The 19652-nt window shown below is 37.9% G+C and overlaps 2 protein-coding genes across 2 annotated transcripts; both read left to right on the top strand.

The window, feature by feature from the left end:
* LOC133530539 (facilitated trehalose transporter Tret1-like) lies at positions 1-6981 on the top strand. The gene is made up of 3 exons (XM_061868473.1): positions 1-1112; positions 2124-2259; positions 2886-6981. Exons 1-3 carry the CDS (start codon positions 1089-1091, stop codon positions 4172-4174), a joined length of 1449 nt encoding a protein of 482 aa, XP_061724457.1. The 5' UTR covers positions 1-1088; the 3' UTR covers positions 4175-6981.
* A 4789-nt stretch (positions 6982-11770) lies between these two features.
* LOC133530537 (facilitated trehalose transporter Tret1-like) lies at positions 11771-19652 on the top strand. Its single transcript, XM_061868472.1, has 3 exons — positions 11771-12093; positions 17081-17216; positions 17853-19652. The coding sequence occupies exons 1-3, from the start codon at positions 12070-12072 to the stop codon at positions 19139-19141; spliced, it is 1449 nt and encodes a 482-aa protein (XP_061724456.1). The 5' UTR covers positions 11771-12069; the 3' UTR covers positions 19142-19652.

Here is a 19652-nt window from a genome sequence, read left to right as displayed (position 1 = left end):
TTGAATAAGCTAAGGTAGTAAAATTCTTAGGCATTTTAATTGACTTTAATCTGAATTGGAAGCCATTAGAGTTGAATAATTCAATTAGCTCAGCTTGTTTTGCTTTGAGAAATTCACAAGAATAAATAAAAGTTGAACAGCTTAAGGCGGTTTAGGCACCACGCTCTGACAGAATCCAAATTACGCTATAGCATTAAATTGTGGGGTAACAGTTATCAATTATAATTCTAAAAGTGTTTTCTTGATGCAGAAGAGGGTTATTCGAGAATACCAATATCAAATCGTACAGGGAGCATTGTAGAAAATTGAAAATCTGTCTGTGCCTTGACTTTGTATTTTGGTTCTGCTATCAGGTCTAGTCAAAAATTTCAGGGAAACCGAAAATGAATACGGCAGAGTTTTGAGACTTGCAGCAAGAAGGAAAGACTTTAAAAGCCTGCCTGCATACCAGGCAATCTTTATAATAAGATGCCGATAGAATATAAACAAATCTCCGACTTAAAAGTGTTCAAGCGCAAGATATTAAATTTTTTGAAATATTGACAAAATTTGTAGTATATCAACCACAGCTGGGCCCCTACGTTGGTTTTTTCATTTTTTTTAAATCATTATAAGAGTTAGGAGCATTTAAAAATATTCATAAAATCTGTTTTTCGCTCTTTATGTTTTACAATGATCAAAAAATCTGATTGCTATCCATATTTTTTGGCATCACCATTGTTGTCTAAAAAGGCGCCATGATTTTTCAAAAACTCTGCTGGCTGAACACACTGCACCTTAAATGGCGTCGTTGTTAATATGATAAGTACTCGTAACATAAAAAACAAGAGAAAACAGAGAACTAAACAGGTATCAAAGAGCTCCTTAAGTGAAGAATGTCATATAAATCGTCACAGTATGCTTCGACAAGCGGTTAAAAGAAGTTATAATCGAAGCCTTAAGACAATACACATCTACTATCTACATTATCTCATCATGTTTATCTTCTGACTATAAATGGTAACGTAAACGATTATGGTGCAATCCATCGTCATCTGAAACAGGCTTTCTGCCTAGAACCAAGACGCGAGTTTTCATCGGATTTTGGGATGTTCTCACCAGCGGTGAAGCAGGTGAGTTCCACAATAAACAGCATAAATTAAATTAAATGTATTTATTTTAAAGAAAACATTAGTAGTAGGTAGTCCAACCATTGTTAGTTTTTACTTTGAACTTTGAATTACATGCTAGTTACTTAGTAAAGTTACGATTATGGAGGAACCTCCTACTTAGTGGGCAGGGCCGTAACCTGGTGAGGGTATATAATCGTTTGTTTTTTACATAAAGCCCGACCAGAAATATATGATCATTGTCAATAGGGCGCTGTTATTCTCATGTATAGGGTGACAGTTCAGTTTAGTATGAAAAATTTGATTCCAATGAAATTCCGCAATATGGCGTGTGATCATATATTACTGGTTAGGCTAGGGGTTCCCAAAGTGTGCGCCGCGGCGCCCTGGTGCGCCGTAGAAAGTAAAGAGGGGCGCCGTGAGTTCTATCATTATCCGAAACCACAAATATTCGCGGGTACCTATTTGAGCGCTCCCATCGGTAAATAATATAGCGTCGTGTCACTCTTTTTCGACCGTGATTTTAAATTTACAAGGGCGCCGTTGCAAAATACTAAACTTGTATCTGCGCCGCATGTTGAAAAAGATTGGGAACCCCTGTTAGGCTTTATATTTGTTCCTGAGTAATGGATGTTTTCCTATGTATTTAAGTATTATGTCGAGGAAAAAGTTATTTCATATTTTGTAGGTGTAAAGTTGTAGTGTAAACCTTTGATCGTACTGAGTGTCTCTGGCTTTTTGATACTATTGAAAAGATTACATTAAAAAAACTGTCCGCCGCCACTTTTCTATTGTTTCTCTGTTCACCAAAAGGAGTGAATTTAAAAAAGAAATTCGATACATTTTGAACCTTTATTTCATAACAGGAATGTGACTCAGCCGCGAAAAAGTTTTTCGACAATTTGGTTCCAGTGTTTTCAGTCCAGGAATTTTAGAGAACTTTTGGGAGTTACCTCGATGCACCTTAGTTTGTTACACGCGAAGTGTTAAAATGAAATACCGTTTCTGTTCCAGTCATGGGCGGTGTCTGGCGTACTCCTGATCATGTTGGGGCAAGGCATGGTCCTCACTTTCCCGGCTGTTCTGCTGCCGGGCCTAAAAGCTGAAGATTCCACCATCAAGACTGACTTGGAAACTATGTCTTGGCTTTGTATGTATCTTTTCTGTTAGGTATCTGCACATTCTTAGTCTAGTAGCTCGAGGCAGGTTTTGTAAGAGGTTTTGAAGTTTACCTCCAACTTTTCGAGACTTTCGTTTCGGTTCTCCGAGATAACGGGAACAACGCCGTCCACGAAACGTCGGAGGTTAATTTCTAAACCTAATTATATGGGATTAAGTATCGTTTTATAGTTAATATTATGTGTAAAAATCGTGAAGGTTAAATCAGTGTTTTACAATATATAATTTTTTACAATTGATACGCGCTAATTTAGTTTTTGCACTGTGCAATTAAGATACTATTTCATAAACATAATACATGACAAAAGAGGTATGTAGGTAATTAGCATATCACAGAAAAAGCCAATACATCCATCGTCTTGCAGAACCTCAAGCATTCATTACATAGGTACCTAAGTCTCATGTACCTGCAAACACATCACAGCTTGATGCTTGCCTACTTAATGGCGTTTCAAAAGATTCCATTTAAAAAAGCTCTTTTTCCAATTTTGTAATACTTACTAATAATTTTTCAAAATTTTGAAAAATCCCATTGGCAAATAATCTTCTTCCAATTAAATAAGTAAATAGATTTTAACATAAATTTCGTCATTCCAGCTTCTGTGGTTGGCCTGGCGTGCTTCCCCGGTTACCTGATCTCCGCTTTCTTCATGGAGCTGTGGGGCCGGAAGATCGCGCAAGCTCTGGTCATCCTACCGGGCACCTTGGGGTGGCTCCTCATCTACTTCGCCTCGGATGTGACCACCCTTATGGCTGGCAGGATCCTTGGAGGCATCACCGCCGGAGCCAGCGTCACTTTAGGAGCCGTCATCATAGGAGAGTACACTAGCCCACAGCTCCGGGGAATGTTCCTAAACCTCAAGACTTCTTCCGTCTGTGTCGGCAATACTCTTGTTCACATTGTAGGCCATTTCTATACTTGGAGAACTGTTGCAATTTTCGGACTAGTGCCCCATATCATTGCTTTTGGGATTATCTGCACCTGGCCGGAAAGTCCAACGTGGCTGGCTGCTAAATTCAAGTTTAATCAAAGTGAGAAAGCGTGGTTGTGGTTGCGAGGCGACGACCAAAACTCTAGAAATGAGTACGGTAGAATGACCATAGCTCAAAAGCAGAGGCTTCCTGAAATACGAGAGAAATCCAGCGTCCAAAGACAGGTGGTAATCTTTTTCCACAAGTTCACTCGAAAGGACTTTCTGAAACCTCTGCTCATAATACTCTTTGCTGGTATTTTACTAGAGACGTGTGGAAGGCATATTTTCCCGGCCTACGCCTTGCAGATCATCGAAGAAATCTCTGGAGATAAGTCTAGAACCTTCTACTACATGATAATCGTAGATTTGATAACAACTTTCAGTTCTATGTTCTCGTCGGCGCTGGTTCGCATGCTAAAGAGACGCACCCTGCTGTTCGTCACTGGCGGAGCATCTTTAGCCGTGTTAATGGCCATCTGTACCTACCTTTACCTGACTGTTATAGACGTGATATCTAAGGACCGAGCTTGGCTACCTGTGTCTATGTTAATGTTATACTTTTTATTAGCAAATTTAGGGTGTACTCCCATACCTCTAGCGTTACTTGGAGAGGTGTTCCCGGTAGCACATAGAGGTGCAGGATCGGCAATGTCCGGATTAACGCTGTCTATTTGTCTAATGGTCGCTTTGAAGATCACCCCCGCGATGCTTGATAGTGTAAAAGTGTACGGAACGTTTGCTATCTTCGGCGTAGCCATGGGACTCTCTCTAGTAGTATTTTACTTCATCCTTCCAGAAACTAAGGACAGAACTCTGCAGGAGATTGAAGACTATTTTAACCACGGACGGTTCCTCAGTAACAAGAAAGTTTGCGGAGACGATGAAGAAAATACTACAATGCTTAAGATCTGATTGATTTCGATTTACGAGTAAAAGGCGAGTCTTAGGTACGTAAGTAATTTAAATGCACCAACGTTCCTGATAATAAAGTTATTGTTTTCTACAATTTATTTTATCTTTGTCATTATCCAAAAATCACCAATGTTTCTTTCAATATTGGTGTATGGTGGGTCTAAAGGAGGATAAAGTATAATTTTCCAATTTTAACCCGTTTAACTTTAGCGCTAGCGGTAAGCGCAATCCGCTTTATTGCCACACCGAGACCGATCAAAATCTACCAATCACCTGAGTGCTTGAATTTATTGTTGCAAAATTATTTACTACAATTACTTATCAGCCGTAAACGACTCCTGATTTTAGGAAACAAAAATAGATCTTATACAAGGCTGCAATCTTTGCCGGCACGCCACTGATATTGACAGCTTAAAGAGGAGACTCTGAAATTCATTGAAATATATAGTTGGCAATTTGTCAATAATAATAAAAACAACGTATATAGTAATGGAACAGGCACCAGTAATGGGATGGTATAGACAAATCCTGTAAAACAAGTACATATTTACCATCAGCTTTTAATCGCTGGCAACATTTTACCATAAACAAGAGCCAAAGAGCTGCTTAAATACAATTTTTCATGGATATTTGTTAGTTTGAAAATTAATGGCCCCATACATCCCATGACGGGAGTAAAAAAACATCGTTTTGATTGGTTAATTAATAATATTGAAACCAATTGCAGTAGCTTTGGACATTCAACTTTTATAGTATAAAACGGTAGACATTTTACAGATATCGGTGAAATATTAAAAATACTCCAAATTTTCTCTTAAATGTCCCATGATTGGTGCCGGTAACTACCTACCTAAAAAACTATGTCATGCCATATCGTACTGTCCTGGCTGGTTTCGACCATGGCGACTGTTGTAGTACTGGTTAATGAGAGCGACATCGTGAGCTCTCAGGTAGCTGGCATAACCGATTTTACGAGTAGCAGCAAATGTCAGCACCCCTCCGACAAATTGTAATTGATGACCGCTGGTGGTCGGGCCTTTTTTGGGACGTTTCGCATCGAGTTCCACTCGCCTGTTACACCAAGTGGCATTATCGTAAGTGTATGATAGTTTTTATATGATTATATTAAACATTATGGACCCCATATAGATATCATTTTGATGTCACAATGTAAGCTTTAATTGTGACATTGGTAAAGTGGAGTTTAATAGAAAAGACAAGTAATGTAAACAAATGGCAGTTTTTGTAAGCATTTGCCGCATAACCTCAAAGTTTTACGATGATTGTATTCATTGAAATATTAATAATTAACAAAATTATTTATATTAATCCGCAAGGCAGCTTGTGGCGAGCTGTTGGGCAGTAACGACCCCATGGCAGTACTCCGGAGAGTCGGTCAGGGCCTCCGTCTCCAGCGTGTCTTCGTCGGTCGGAGTGGACCCTAACCCCAGGACTCTCAGCTCTAGCTTGCCTTCATTGGCCGTTCAGAGGAGTCGTTACAGCTATATGCTCCAGGGGTGGAAGAGAATGATGCATAAGACGCGAGTTGGCACGGCGTACACCTCTTGACACCCCTGAGCCGCTCACACCGGTGTTGCTCCTGGTCGTCTTCACGACTGCAGTTCAGGGGCCTATCTAGTGGACGGCAAAAGTCACCGCCTGCCTCGATAACTAGTGAAAACATTGCTTTCGCAGGTGCCCGGACGTCTTTGCAATAACCCAGTCTCATTGTCCTCCCAAACTTCAATCCATAGACCGTTATACTGTTCACTTTTTCTACAATAGTCCCAATGCCTGCTGCGACCGGTTCATGGGTGTCTATTGTTGCGCCTGTGACCGGATTCCAGCAGGCGTTGTAGCTCTCCAAGGGGCGTCTACGGGTTGGATCTATATCCCCACGCAAGCCTATCAAAAGACCGGGATTTATAGGCCCGTGAAATCCAAAGAGAAACACAATTAATTAAATAATTCATAACTAACATGTATTTTAGAGATTTTATCTAGAAATTGACACAAATAAAGGTTTACATATATAAACTGTTGATAATGTCATGATTGTCCACAAAAAGTGCAAAAGATATTTTTTGTCTTTTCTATTGAACTCTAGTAATAAGAACGAACGTTTTTTAGGTAATATAGTAACGAACAAAACACTAAAACTTGCAATCCGAACAGTTTCCGTGTTTACTGTTTTCGCTATTTATATTATGATACCGTTCGTAAATAATACAATCTACAAATTAATACGCGACAGTCTAATCCAAAGACAAATAATTCTTATTTGCTACAAAGTAATATATCAGTAGTATAGTATACCAGTAGTATAGTATACCATCCTATTGTACAGTACAGAGTATAGGTATAGTATTCTGTATTGTACTAGCTGTACACACGAAACAACGTAAACCGTTAACGCCTTCGTGATAGTCTGAAACTAAAATAACGCCCATACAACTTTGAAAATTTGGGAAATTGTGGGATTTATGTTTTTAAGTAATGGCATAGCAAATTAAAAAAAAAATCTTGTATAATTTTTCAATTTTTATAAAAAAGTAAAATATTGTTGCATAATATAGTTGTTGTAACACGGACATTACATTTAATTCAACTAAACAATTTAAAACTGTGACATATCAATGTCATTTCATCAATCAATCGGCCGATATAGTACTTACGTTTAGTAGCAATACTAGCAAATGTATAAACTCGTACTAAACACTAATTAATATGTAAATAGGACCTAAGGCAAGTGTATACACTCGTAAGGACCCTATAAGATAAAAATAAATTATTGATTATCACCGAAATTGAGTTAATTATAATGTTTTTCTAGACCCAGCCCAGAAGCATTACCCCCATGACCCCGCCCCCTCTTGATTCGCCCTTGCATCTTCTATTTCAGTGTATAACCTAAAAAGCAGAGACGCTTTTCACATAGATTAGCTGTCCCACCCATAATGCTGATTGTCAATCTCACGACTTTCATTTCACGTCCACTAATCAGTGTGTGCAATCTTCGAGGTCGTATATAAACCTTAAATATGTACCCCTAGTGTAAATTTATTCGATAGCGTGATGTGACGTACGCGTTTGCGTTAAGTCTCATTTTGTATGGGATTTTGAGTTTCCAAAACGTCCCGCTTGGCGCGCTGTTCTTAAATTCCATACAAAATGAGACTTAACGCAAACGCGTACGTCACGTCACGCCATCGAATAAATTTCCACTAGAGGCTCTGAATCTAGTTTCATGAGTTTAGCCGTAAGAAGTTTTTGGAAAAAAAAAACATTTTTGGTACAAGCTTTTATCGCTAACTAATACTCATCGCGACAATTCTAAAAACCCCAAAAACTATAAGGTTGCATTGTTTTATCACAGATTTCCTATGGCTACCTCCTGTCTCCATCATCAGATCAGCTTGATGGTACCATAATAGTGCATTGTCACCCGACTTACATATGTATGCAAATTTTCAGCTTCATCGGAAACCGGGAAGTGGGTCAAATTTAACTTGCAAGATTTGTCCCATACATACTAACAGGGCAAGTTAAATAAAAGCTTGTAAAAAGGTCAAAGACAGCCAGAGCATTTGAAAATTTGTATAGTTCGTGTCATCCACGATGACGCGCAGATTTGTCAAATCTAACCTTTAATAACATGACATTACGTGTCAAGGCTCGCGTCTTCGTGAATGACACGATGTATAATATCTACTTACATATTTACATTTATTTCCGAATATAAACCCTTTCGCGCTAAATTGTTATATCAAGTAAGTATTACTGATACCCACGTTAAAACCTGTTTAAAACCTAATTTTCCTGTTTTGCATTGAATGTTAACCTGCATGCCTGTCAGATGACGCACAATAGAGGGTTCTATAGCTTCAAACAATAAAATAAAAAACAATTTATACAGAAAAAATATGTACAGACTAGACTAGACTGTCCGAGTGCTTCATGGCTACCATGAGTTGCATGGGCGTAGGCAGGCACAGGCAGGGGGGGCAGCTGCCTCCAGAGCTCAAATTTTACATACAATGTTTGCCCCTCTGCGGCGTCGAAATATCAGTGAAAGAATAAGGATCAGAGTTTTAATTATGTATCGAAAGGTGGCAGTAAATTTTATATGACAATACACCTCTATTTCAAATTCTATTTGCTAATTATAAACTTATTATTGTCCATCTTTAAACCTAGTATGCCTTTAGCTTTAGCAATACGTGACAGAAGAGTGCCATCTATTGGGCGTTATGTTGCGTATACTGGGATGTGTGTTTACCTTATATTTTTTAAAACAAAAAAAGCGTTCTCGCGATATAAAACTTAAACAGTTAAGTGGTAGATCGCAGAGATATTCACAATTTTATTACATTCTCGTCATTTTATTTACTTATACAAGCTTTTATTTAACTTGCCCTGTTAGTATAAGTAGGCATATTTTGTTAATGTGGGTCAAATCTTGGAAGCTTGGGAAAGTTTGACCCACTTCCCGATTTCGGATTGAACTGAAATTTTGCATAAATATGTAAATTGGATGACAATGCACTTATAATTATTCTGGGATAGTTCTTGTATTTGTACTATTTTTAATTACTTGTTATTGACAAATAAAAAAGTTTTATGTACACACATATCATAAACCCCTTAAGATACGTTCTGAAACAGCAAATTATGGCCATCGTAAAGATAAATTGTTTTGCTACATCAAATTTGTTATCTGTGAAATGTTATTATGCGTAATAATAATGTCGATATCGATTTAATATAACTAGAGAGCAGATTTTCATACTGCGTCAAATAGTGGAGAAAGCTAGAAAATTCAACAGACCAACATACATATGTTTTATTGACTTTCAGAAGGCATTTGATTCTGTTAAATGGCCGCAGCTATGTGGTGCTGGAGAAGGATGCTGCGGATATCGTGGACTCAGCGTCGCACTAATATATCAATTCTCCAGGAGCTCAAAATTACAATAAGACTTTCGGCAATCGTTCACTCTCGCATCCTTAGCTACTACGGTCACGTTACGCGCAGGGAAGACGACGCGATGGAGAGGCTGGTTGTTTAGGGCAGAGTGGATGGCACAAGACCCAAATTGCGGCCCTCAATGCGATGGACCGACCAAGTGAAAACTCTCACCGGGTCACCTTTGAATCTGTGCGCGCGGCAGGCAATAAATAGAGAAGCATGGCGGGAAACAGCTAAAAAAGCCGTACAACGACCGCAATGACCACGACTACTCTGACAAGAGTATACGACTAAGAAAAAGAATCGATTTAATGCTGACAATATGTGTTTAATTAAAGCAATGTGTAACTTTACATAATTAGACATTATAACACCTGTGTGATGTTTTTATGAAACTTGCTTTCATGAACTAACTACGAGTGTTGGCAAGATACAGCTTAAAGAAAATCAATAGATTAAAGATAGAGGTAGATGGATTTTAATGTATTTCATTATGTGGCAGTCACATAAACTACTATTAAGACATATACAAATCTAAGTTTACTATGATTTACCGCATAATTTCTCTAGGGTTGAAAATACCCGGAACGATTTCCGTTTTTTTCTAAAAGTCATGTATTTATTAAGTTTTATACGAAAAAAAACAATGTTATTTAGTGTCTATATCTTTCCGATAAAAACGAAAAAGAAACGGAAATAAACAGAAAAAAACGCATTTCCGTATATTTATAATATTACTTTTGATATTTAATACTTTTATTTTCTCACAACAAAAAACAAGTTAAACATAATAAAAACACTTAAATTAAAAACTTATAAATAAAAATTTGGCCTAAGTCGAAGTCGCTCGGTAGGGTCAGAAGGCTGGCCGCATTGCCCTGCTGGATGGCAATGCTGATCCGCTGGGCAAAATATTGGCCAGCCTTCTGGTGACCAGGCTATAAGGCGCTTTGACAGCTTTATCTATCCAAAACGCATTTTGAATAGAACTTGTGAATTTTTCCATTCATATTTAATTCATAATTTAGGTAGCTACACCTGCTTAGTCGTGTGTTCTGTTATCCAAATGCTGGCAATCTTTCCCAAACTGAAAAATACGGAAGCAAAACGAAATTTTCAAAACGTCCTGAAAGTTGATTTTGTCGAGAATTTTCAACCCTAAAGTTCTCTAACGAGTCTCTCATATGCATGATTTATTCTTTTTGCAACACCCGCACCTTGGTGCTCTATCATAAAAACTACCATTATTACATTGTTTGTAGGTAATCTATTTTTTTAATTGTAGCAAATAATGAGGAAGCTTGTTAAGTAATTAAAACTTATATAGGCACTAATTGAAGTCGATTAAGGGGTTTCATACGAAAGACATCGATTTGTCAAGTTTTGACTTTTTATTCCTCAGTTGACACATCAGCATCCGTACCACGAGTCACTTACAGTGTCAACACTGACATTACGCTAACGTATACGTTATGGAGTGTGGATTTAAGAAGAGAGAAATCTCTTATGATAGAACTGTTGCAAGTGTCCAGCTGTCAGCTATAAATAATAGTTCCAAACCTCTCCAGAGTAGCGCTAGAGTAGCTAAGAACCTAGGCGTTATTGACGGAGTGAAGTGCGCTGTCTATGATTTGATTTTTATGTTCAAGTACTCTAGGTATTGTAGCGCCACCTATTTAAGGTTTTTGATGACACTTTTTGGTATATGGGGATTTCTTTCCTTACCTCCACCTTCCATAGTCTACGTAATTCAATTTCTATACATCTCGCTCGCACTAATATGCCAGTACGAGTGAGATGCATTAGACCATTAGCCTAATTAAGCAATAGGTATTTTCCATATTAAAATGTTGTTTATAAACATAGATCTATAAAGTTGAAGATTAACCTTTTATATGACAGATAAAAGTCTATTTCGAACCTATTATTTTCGAAAAAAATGCAAAAGAATGACTAAAAATTGAGTAAGGATCCTTATCATATACACATACAGACAAGAGATTAAAATTATTTGCTCAAAATGTATGCACAATAAACTCTTTTTCTGCGTAAAACTGCCAAAGTTTGATATTGTATCGAAGGGGCCTAATACAACTCGACTGTGGTAGACCATGTCAGGTTCGGTCGGTCTATTCAGCCACCAAAAACGGTCGTGTCTCTCCGGCGTTGGGCCTTACGGGGCAGAATGCTGCAAGTTGAGTGGTGTCACTCACGAATCCAGCCAATCGTGCAGTCTTACGGGACTAGTTGCGTCCTATCGCGCGCGTGATGCGAACTCACCAACCAATCGCGTTGTGGCGTTAAACTGCGCGATTGGCTCGAATTCGTGTGCGTGACACCGCTGTACTGGCCCCATTCTTATTGTCCGTAAGGCCCGTCCTTAGATATATATGTCAATTGTAACTATTAATATAAATCGTTTGCAATAGACGCAAAGGCCCATGATTATGATGACGCGATTATCGCAAGTTCGCAAGAATTTTACTCGCGAACACGCGATTAAACATATTGAACTCAAATATGTGTCCTAATTCACTCACGCTAGTCACAGGATTGTTAATCAGGACACCTATTTGAGTTCAACATGTCACGAGTAAAATTCGTACGAACTTAGGACGAAGACAACGCATTTTAGATTACTTATTTTCCTAAAGATTTGTCCTTAAACAAAACCAAAAGAACTTACACATCGAAGGGCATTAAGACCAGGAAGCCCCTTAAATAAAGAATGTCATCTGTATTACCGCAGTGCGCTTCAACCCGCGGTGGAACAAGGTGTAATCGAAGCCTTAAGACAATACACTAATCTAAATTATCTCATCATGTTTATCTTCCAACCATAAACGGTACAGTTCATCGTCATCTGAAATAGGCATTCTGCCTTGGAAGACGCGAGTTCAGGATCGGACGTGCATCGGATTTCGGAATGTTTTCACCAGCGGTGAAACAGGTTAGTTTCTCAAACACTTATTAACATAAATTCAATTCAGTTAAGAGGGAAGTATAGCCACTTGATCGTCTATACAAAAACAGAAAATGTTTTTGCACTTCTAAATATTTTCTTTTAAGCTGTTATACAATGTTAAACTTGTTTATGTCAATGTTATCCTTTTTTTTTGCAAAACAAAAAAAACTTATTTTTTCAAAAAAGCGAAACCTATAGACCTAGAATATATTATGCTGAAGATTTAATTAGTAGAAACCGTTTTCTCCCGAAATGGAATTTCGTTTAAATAATACCATTATTTCGTTAGGAACGCAAAGCTATTCTTTCGTCTAGGATAAAGGTAAACATTTATTTTAACCACACCAACTGGTAAAGGGCCTCTTGATTGTTCAAAAACACATGTGGGGCAAAGTAATCAGATGCGAATTTTGAGTTGTTTCCTTATGTTAGCTGATAGAATTGACTTTTAAATGATGATTTAGAATGATACATTTTTTATTACGTTCGTTTGGATTTCATTTGGTTTGATTTTTTTTTGGTATTGCATAGTTAGTATTTTCCTCGTATTGGTGTGGTCAAAGAGAATTAAGGAGAACAAGAGTGTTCACTCCATACAACGGTTTTGTTACCAAAAATACTATTATTTTCGTAGTCTACATCTAGCGTCAAGTAGCGGAACTCACGGTACTGCTACTCGACAATAGATGTCGCGGCAAACAAAGTCTAATACTCATCGATTTTCAGCTAATTACCAGAGTAAGCGTAAGAGTTGAAAATAGAGTTCCGGTTACTCTGGTTATAATATTAGCGGAAAATCGCTGAGCATTAGATTTTTTGAAAATAATAGTATTTTTGGTAATAAAACCGTTGTATGGAGTGAACACTCTTGGTGTTCTTAATTCTCTTTGGTGTGGTGGAAAATGTTGTGTTACACTCGGAAGCAATAAAACTAAGCTATATCTTTGGCTATATGCATATATTCATCCCAATCAATTCTACGTAATCAAGTATTTTAAACGACTTCAACAAAAAAAGCAGGTCATCAATTCTCCGACGATAATATGTTTCTGTCTTCGGTGAGCAAACAAATCGGTTCATCTAGTACAGGATGGGCAAATAAGAGTGATACACTTTGTTTTTAAATTTTAATTATATTAAGTGCAAAATTTATTAAATATGTTATTCAGGGATGGCAATTGTATACGGAAGATAATTTCTACCAAATGTCTGCCTCTAGCAGCAAGCAATTTTTTCTCAAATGTTTGTGTTGTTTAGAACACGTTGAAACAGTGGCAGTGATTGGCACCCAATTTCCCCAAATTTTGCACTTATTTCTGTGGGGCTATCTAAAATTACGTGTCTATGCTAACAAGCTGATGAAATTTAAATAGTTAAAAACGACCATCCGACACAAATTTATTAAGATGTGCTAATATGCTGAAAATTGCGATGATAAGGGCTCACATTTGCCTGCTGTTAGTGGTGGTCATATGTCAGACATTATGCTCCGCATATATAAAATAAATAAATATTATAGGACATTATTACACCTTTGTGTCTCTTTAGACTAAAGTTCCACAGTCAGTAAGCTCAATAAAGCTTGTGTTGTGGGTACTAAGACAACGGTATATAGAACATATAAATATTTATAAATACTTAAATATATAGAAAACACCCATGACGCAGGCCAGACCGGTCGTCAATTATTTGAATTATAAGAATTAATCTATATTTTTAAATCATTAATGTTCATCAATCAAATAACGTCATTAAGGGCATCATATATTTCTTAATTAAAAGTTTACTTAGATACTAGTATTTAAATAATTAATTTATATAAAATGTATATTTAGCATAAACTAAATAATTATTTACACCTAGAACTGCAACTAACATCGGAAATATCGGAATGCGGTTTTAATCGACACGTGTACGGTAGATATTTAAATTAACTGATACATTGAGTCATTCGGGTCAAGAGCACGCACTTAATTATCTCCAAAAAAATTACTAAAATTGAGATTTGCGTATGGATGAAACTTAAAACTCACAGGGAATTTAATGTTGTTTGATAATTTTAGTAGTTTTACATTCAATTTCGTCAATTTATTTATTTATACTTGTTTAAAGTAGAAGTTAACATGTGCGAACTCGTGCCCCACCGTGAGGGTAAAAATACGCAAGCTATTGGGTAAAAGTACGTTATTCGCATCAAGAAAATTTCAATGGGGTGGTCAATAAAATATAAGTTAGTAGTATAACGAATAATAATGAAATTGTCTGATCAATATCCACTTACTAATTTAAGTATATTAAATAGGTAACTTTAAGGTATAAAACAGTGATTGATTATTGCATCAAAACTTGGCTTAAATCCATTATAAAAATCACAATTATACGTTAATAATTATAACTATACGCTTTATTATTTAATTTTTGGGCATCTTTTCTGCAATATAAAAAAAAGTATTTAACAAGATTAAGTTTACATATTTATTTTGTATTTTTGTACCTAATTTGTACTATATAGTACCTCCATTAAAAAAAATTGTACCTCACGGTACGTAAAGTTATCATCAAAACCGGCCAAGAGCATGTCAGGCCACGCTCAGTGTAGGGTTCCGTAGTTACTCTTCCGTCACAATAAGCTAAACTGGAGCTTAAAGTATAGTAAATTGTTAACCAAGGGATGAAACGGTACCTTTCACCTGAGTTAAACAAATAGGCAAATTTGCATAATCAGTACCTAATTAAAATAAGTCTTTTTACTATGAAGGGAAAACTTTTTGCGATAACTCAAAAACAGCTAAACTGATCATGTCCGCTATAGTTTTCATTTAATGTCTTTCTTAAGCTCTACTTCCACGATTTTTTTCATATTTTTTGGACCTATGGTTCAAAAGTTAGAGGGGGGGGGACACATATTTTTTTTCTTTCGGTGCGATTATCTCCGAATATATTCACTTTATCAAAAAATGTTTCTTGAAAACCCCTATTAGTTTTGAAAGACCTTTCCAACGATACCCCACTCTAGGGTTGAAGCGAAAAAAAAAATTCTCCCCCACTTTAAGTGTAGGGGAGGTACCCTAAAAAAAATTAAATTTTTAGATTTTATTGTACGACTTTGTCGGCTTTATTGATTCATATATCCATGCCAAATTTCAGCTTTCTAGCACTAACGACCACGGAGCAAAGCCTCGGACAGACAGACAGACAGACAGACAGACAGACAGACAGACGGACATGGCGAAACTATAAGGGTTCCGTTTTATGCCATTTGGCTACGGAACCCTAAAAAACAGTACACCCGCCATCCTGACAGTCAGAATGGCGGGTGTACTTTATTACGCTATGTTCCCGTGGTTATTGATAAATTCTATAAAAGTCAAATTTTTATACCTTTTTTGTACCTTCATATTCAATTATAATATGAGTCATTTTATTTGTGCTTTCCAAGTTTTACTCATTTTATATTTTGCTTGCTATTATAATTTTTCAAGTTATCGATTTCATTTTTAAGAAAAAACGCTAAGGTACAATTATTTTTATTACGCCAGGATTTAGTACCTTTAATGTTTAATCTGTTAAGTTCAAATAACTCAGAAAATCTATACGAGTTCCACTATCCATCTTCTGAATCCAACATCAGATTAGCTCGATGGTAACAAACTATTTGTATTGACATCTATATTCAGCATATACCTTCCACCTACGTTGTTTGCGCTCAATTCTGCGCATAAAGTGGCAAGACAAGGTACCGAACACGGAACTTTTACGTCGCGTCAAATTGCCTGGTATTGAAGCACAGATCATGAAGCATCAGTTAAGGTGATGTGGCCATATCGTACGTATGGAGACCAAGAGATTGCCCAAAGCAGAGTTCTACTCGGAGCTCTCTTGTGGAAAGCGGAAGCAGGGGGGGCAGTACCTGCAACATAAAGATGTTCAAACGCCACCTCGACGCTTGCTGTGTACCGACTGACTGTTGGGAGGATATTGCGCGACCAAGATCGGAATGGCGTTCAGGTAAATAATAGAATAGAAATATATCCATTTGAGTAGTAGCGCGCTGCAGCGTCTGGAACACCCAGATGCTAAGCGACATATCCCCAAGACGCGACCTAAGCCCTCCTCTCTATCCCACTCTCTCATCCTAGCCGATTTCGACCACAGCGACTGCATTGTATTCCTTAGGTGCGGGAACTAGGCTGATCCGCCCGCTCGTGCGCTCTCATGTGACTGCAGTAGCCAATCTTCGTCTGCAGTACTCGTCCACACCGAGGGCGTGACAAGACTCTGTCTACGTAGTTTTTTGTCTCCCTCCCTCCATGTAAGCCCTCCTACATGTATATTTACCCGCAACTCGATTGGATAACTCCACTGCGCATCGTGTAACCGAATCTTCAAAGCAAAGTTTTGTTGTGCGAGCCACATTAGAGCATTTCATACATACATTTGCACTATAGATAGGATTATAAGACAAAGGGCTATCGGTTTTTCAATTTATCTCCATTCTGGTCTGCCGGAGTTTGAATGAAATGAACACTTCTTTTTTTATATACTTTTTTTTAAACACTGTCTAAAAACACTTTTTTCGTTACTAGATTACTGTGAAGGATCTTACTTGTACGAAATCTACACATTTGGGTTCGTCTATGACGTCTCTAAAAACTGGTCAGAGATTTTAATTTTAAACTAATTAACACAAAAGATATGGCCAGTAAACCAGTTTTTTGGCCTAAAGTTGTTCAACTTTGATGCCAAATATCTCGAAGACAGTGAACTTTGAAGTAAATATGGGATACTAGGTATATTGCTTACAGCCGTTGCTGTTGATAGGATAAGCTACAAAAAACATTAGAAAACTAAGGGATTCAGATCGAAGGTTAGGGTCGTTAGGGACCCCCTTAAAACGATTTGCAATATGTTATTACCTTATTAGTTATTCAGTTACAAGTGTTAAAATGAGTACCTACCCTTATTGTTCTAGTCATGGGCGGTCTCAGCCGTACTCCTGAACATGTTGGGGTCAGGCATGGTCCTCAGTTTCCCGGCTGTTCTGCTGCCAGAGCTAAAGGCTGAGGATTCCAGCATCAAGACTGACTTGGAAACTATGTCTTGGCTTGGTATGTATCTCTTCTGATACGCAGTTCTTAGTTGGTAACCTGAGGCAGGTTTTGTAAAGCTACGAAATACAATTTCTAAAAGTGTAAATCGGCAATTGAATCGCAGTTGAAAAATTAATTTCCATTTAGAAAAGCTCTATTTCTGATTGTTTTTTGTTGCTGGAAGTAGCAATTTTTGTAACACTCCATAGGCAAACGCCAAAAAAATTGAAAAAAGTATTGGGATGACAGATGCTACGAAAACTAACGTGACTATTTCCATTTGACAGTTTCGATTGGCCTATGGAGAGGAGTGACATCTCTTATGGTAGAACTTTTGCAAAAGTGTCCAGCTGTGAGCTATAAATAATAGTTCCAAATCTCTCCAGAGTAGCGCTAGAGTAGCTAAGAACCTAGGCGCTATTGACGGAGTGAAGTGCGCTGTCTATGATTTGATTTTTTTGTTCAAGTATTCTAGGTATTGTAGCGCCACCTATTTAAGGTTTTTTGATGACACTTTTTGGTACATGGAGATTTATTTCCTTAGCTCCACCTTCCGTAGATTGGCCTTTTCTATCAACGATTGTCATCTTAGCTAGTCTCCCAGTAATCTATACCAAACACACCTGAAATTTAACATCAATTTCGTCATTCCAGCTTCTGTGGTGGGCCTGGCGAGCTTCCCCGGTTTCCTGATCTCCGCTTTCTTCATGGAGCTGTGGGGCCGGAAGATCGCACAGGCTCTGGTCATCCTACCAGGCACGTTGGGCTGGCTCCTCATTTATTTCGCCACTGACGTGACCACTCTCATGGCTGGCAGGATCCTCGGAGGCATCACCGCCGGAGCCAGCGTCACTTTAGGAGCCGTCATCATAGGGGAGTACACCAGCCCACAGCTTCGCGGCATGTTCCTAAACCTCAAGACTGCAGCTGTCTGCGTAGGCAATACTCTTGTTCACATTTTAGGCCATTCCTATACTTGGAGGACTATTGCAATTTCCGGCCTAGTGCCACATATCATTGCTTTCGGGATCATCTGCACTTGGCCAGAAAGTCCGACGTGGTTGGCTGCTAGATTTAAGTTTGACAAGAGTGAGAAGGCCTGGGTGTGGCTGCGAGGTAACGACCAAAACTCTAGAAACGAGTACGATAGTATGTCTAAAGCTCAAAAGCAGAGGCTTTCTGAAATACGAGAGAAATCCAGCGTCCAAACACACGTGGTAATTTTTTTGCAGAAGTTCACTCGAAAGGACTTTCTGAAACCTCTGCTAATAATATTCTTTGCTGGTATTTTACTAGAGACGTGTGGAAGGCACATTTTCCCGGCCTACGCCTTGCAAATCATCGAAGAAATCTCTGGAGATAAGTCCAGAACCTTCTACTACACGATAATCATAGATCTGATAACGACTTTCAGCTCCATGTTCTCGTCGGCCCTAGTTCGCATGCTAAAGAGACGTACCCTGCTGTTCGTCACTGGCGGAGCATCTTTAGCCGTGTTAATGGCCATCTGTACCTACCTTTACTTGACTGCTATAGACGTGATATCGAAGGACCGAGCTTGGTTGCCTGTGTCGATGTTTATGCTGTACTTCTTATTAGCAAACTTGGGGTGTACTCCTATACCTCTAGCGTTACTTGGAGAAGTGTTCCCGGTAGCTCATAGAGGGGCAGGGTCGGCAATGTCCGGGTTAACGCTGGCTATCTGTCTAATGGTCGCTTTGAAGATTACCCCCGCGATGCTAGATAATGTTAAAGTGTACGGAACCTTTGCAATCTTTGGCGTAGCCATGGGACTCTCTCTAGTAGTATATTACTTCATCCTTCCAGAAACTAAGGACAGAACTCTGCAGGAGATTGAAGAATACTTTAACCACGGTCGGTTTCTCAATGACAAGAAAGTTCGCGGTACTGATGAAGAAAATACTACCATGCTTAAGAACTGATTGATTACGATTTACGAGTAAGACATTGTTAAGGACTTTTGTAGTACGAGTGTCTGGGCATTATCAGAAAAAAGTGTACCTTTTTTCGATAAATTGACAGCTTTTGCGTTATTTTATTTCATACAAAATCAGTAGGACTATTGATGAAATAAGAAGTTTCCCCAGTTTTTTATACAAATTTTGGGTATCAGTTTTGGGACGGTCCATACAAAAACATCCATACAAATGGTATGTTTAAAAAAGCGTCACAAAACTATTTTTTTGGGCAATTTTTATCCTTTTTAATTTGATAGTCCTCGTGACTCTGAGTATTTTATTTATTTTGATAGTTTTTCGAAAAGAAGTAGAAGATGGTACCTACACTTTTATCTGAAATGCCCAAGGTACTTACCTAATTAATTTAAATGTACCACGTATATTGTATATAATAATAAAAATAATGTTTTCTATAATTTCCTTCGTCGTTGTCGTTGTCCAACTTTATCGACGCGATAAACGCGATCAATACCTG

The sequence above is a fragment of the Cydia pomonella genome, chromosome 23, assembly GCF_033807575.1.
Source record: "Cydia pomonella isolate Wapato2018A chromosome 23, ilCydPomo1, whole genome shotgun sequence".
In the NCBI taxonomy this organism is placed as follows: domain Eukaryota; kingdom Metazoa; phylum Arthropoda; class Insecta; order Lepidoptera; family Tortricidae; genus Cydia; species Cydia pomonella.
Note: the sequence above shows the minus strand (reverse complement) of the source record. Positions and strands in the feature narration are given on the sequence as shown.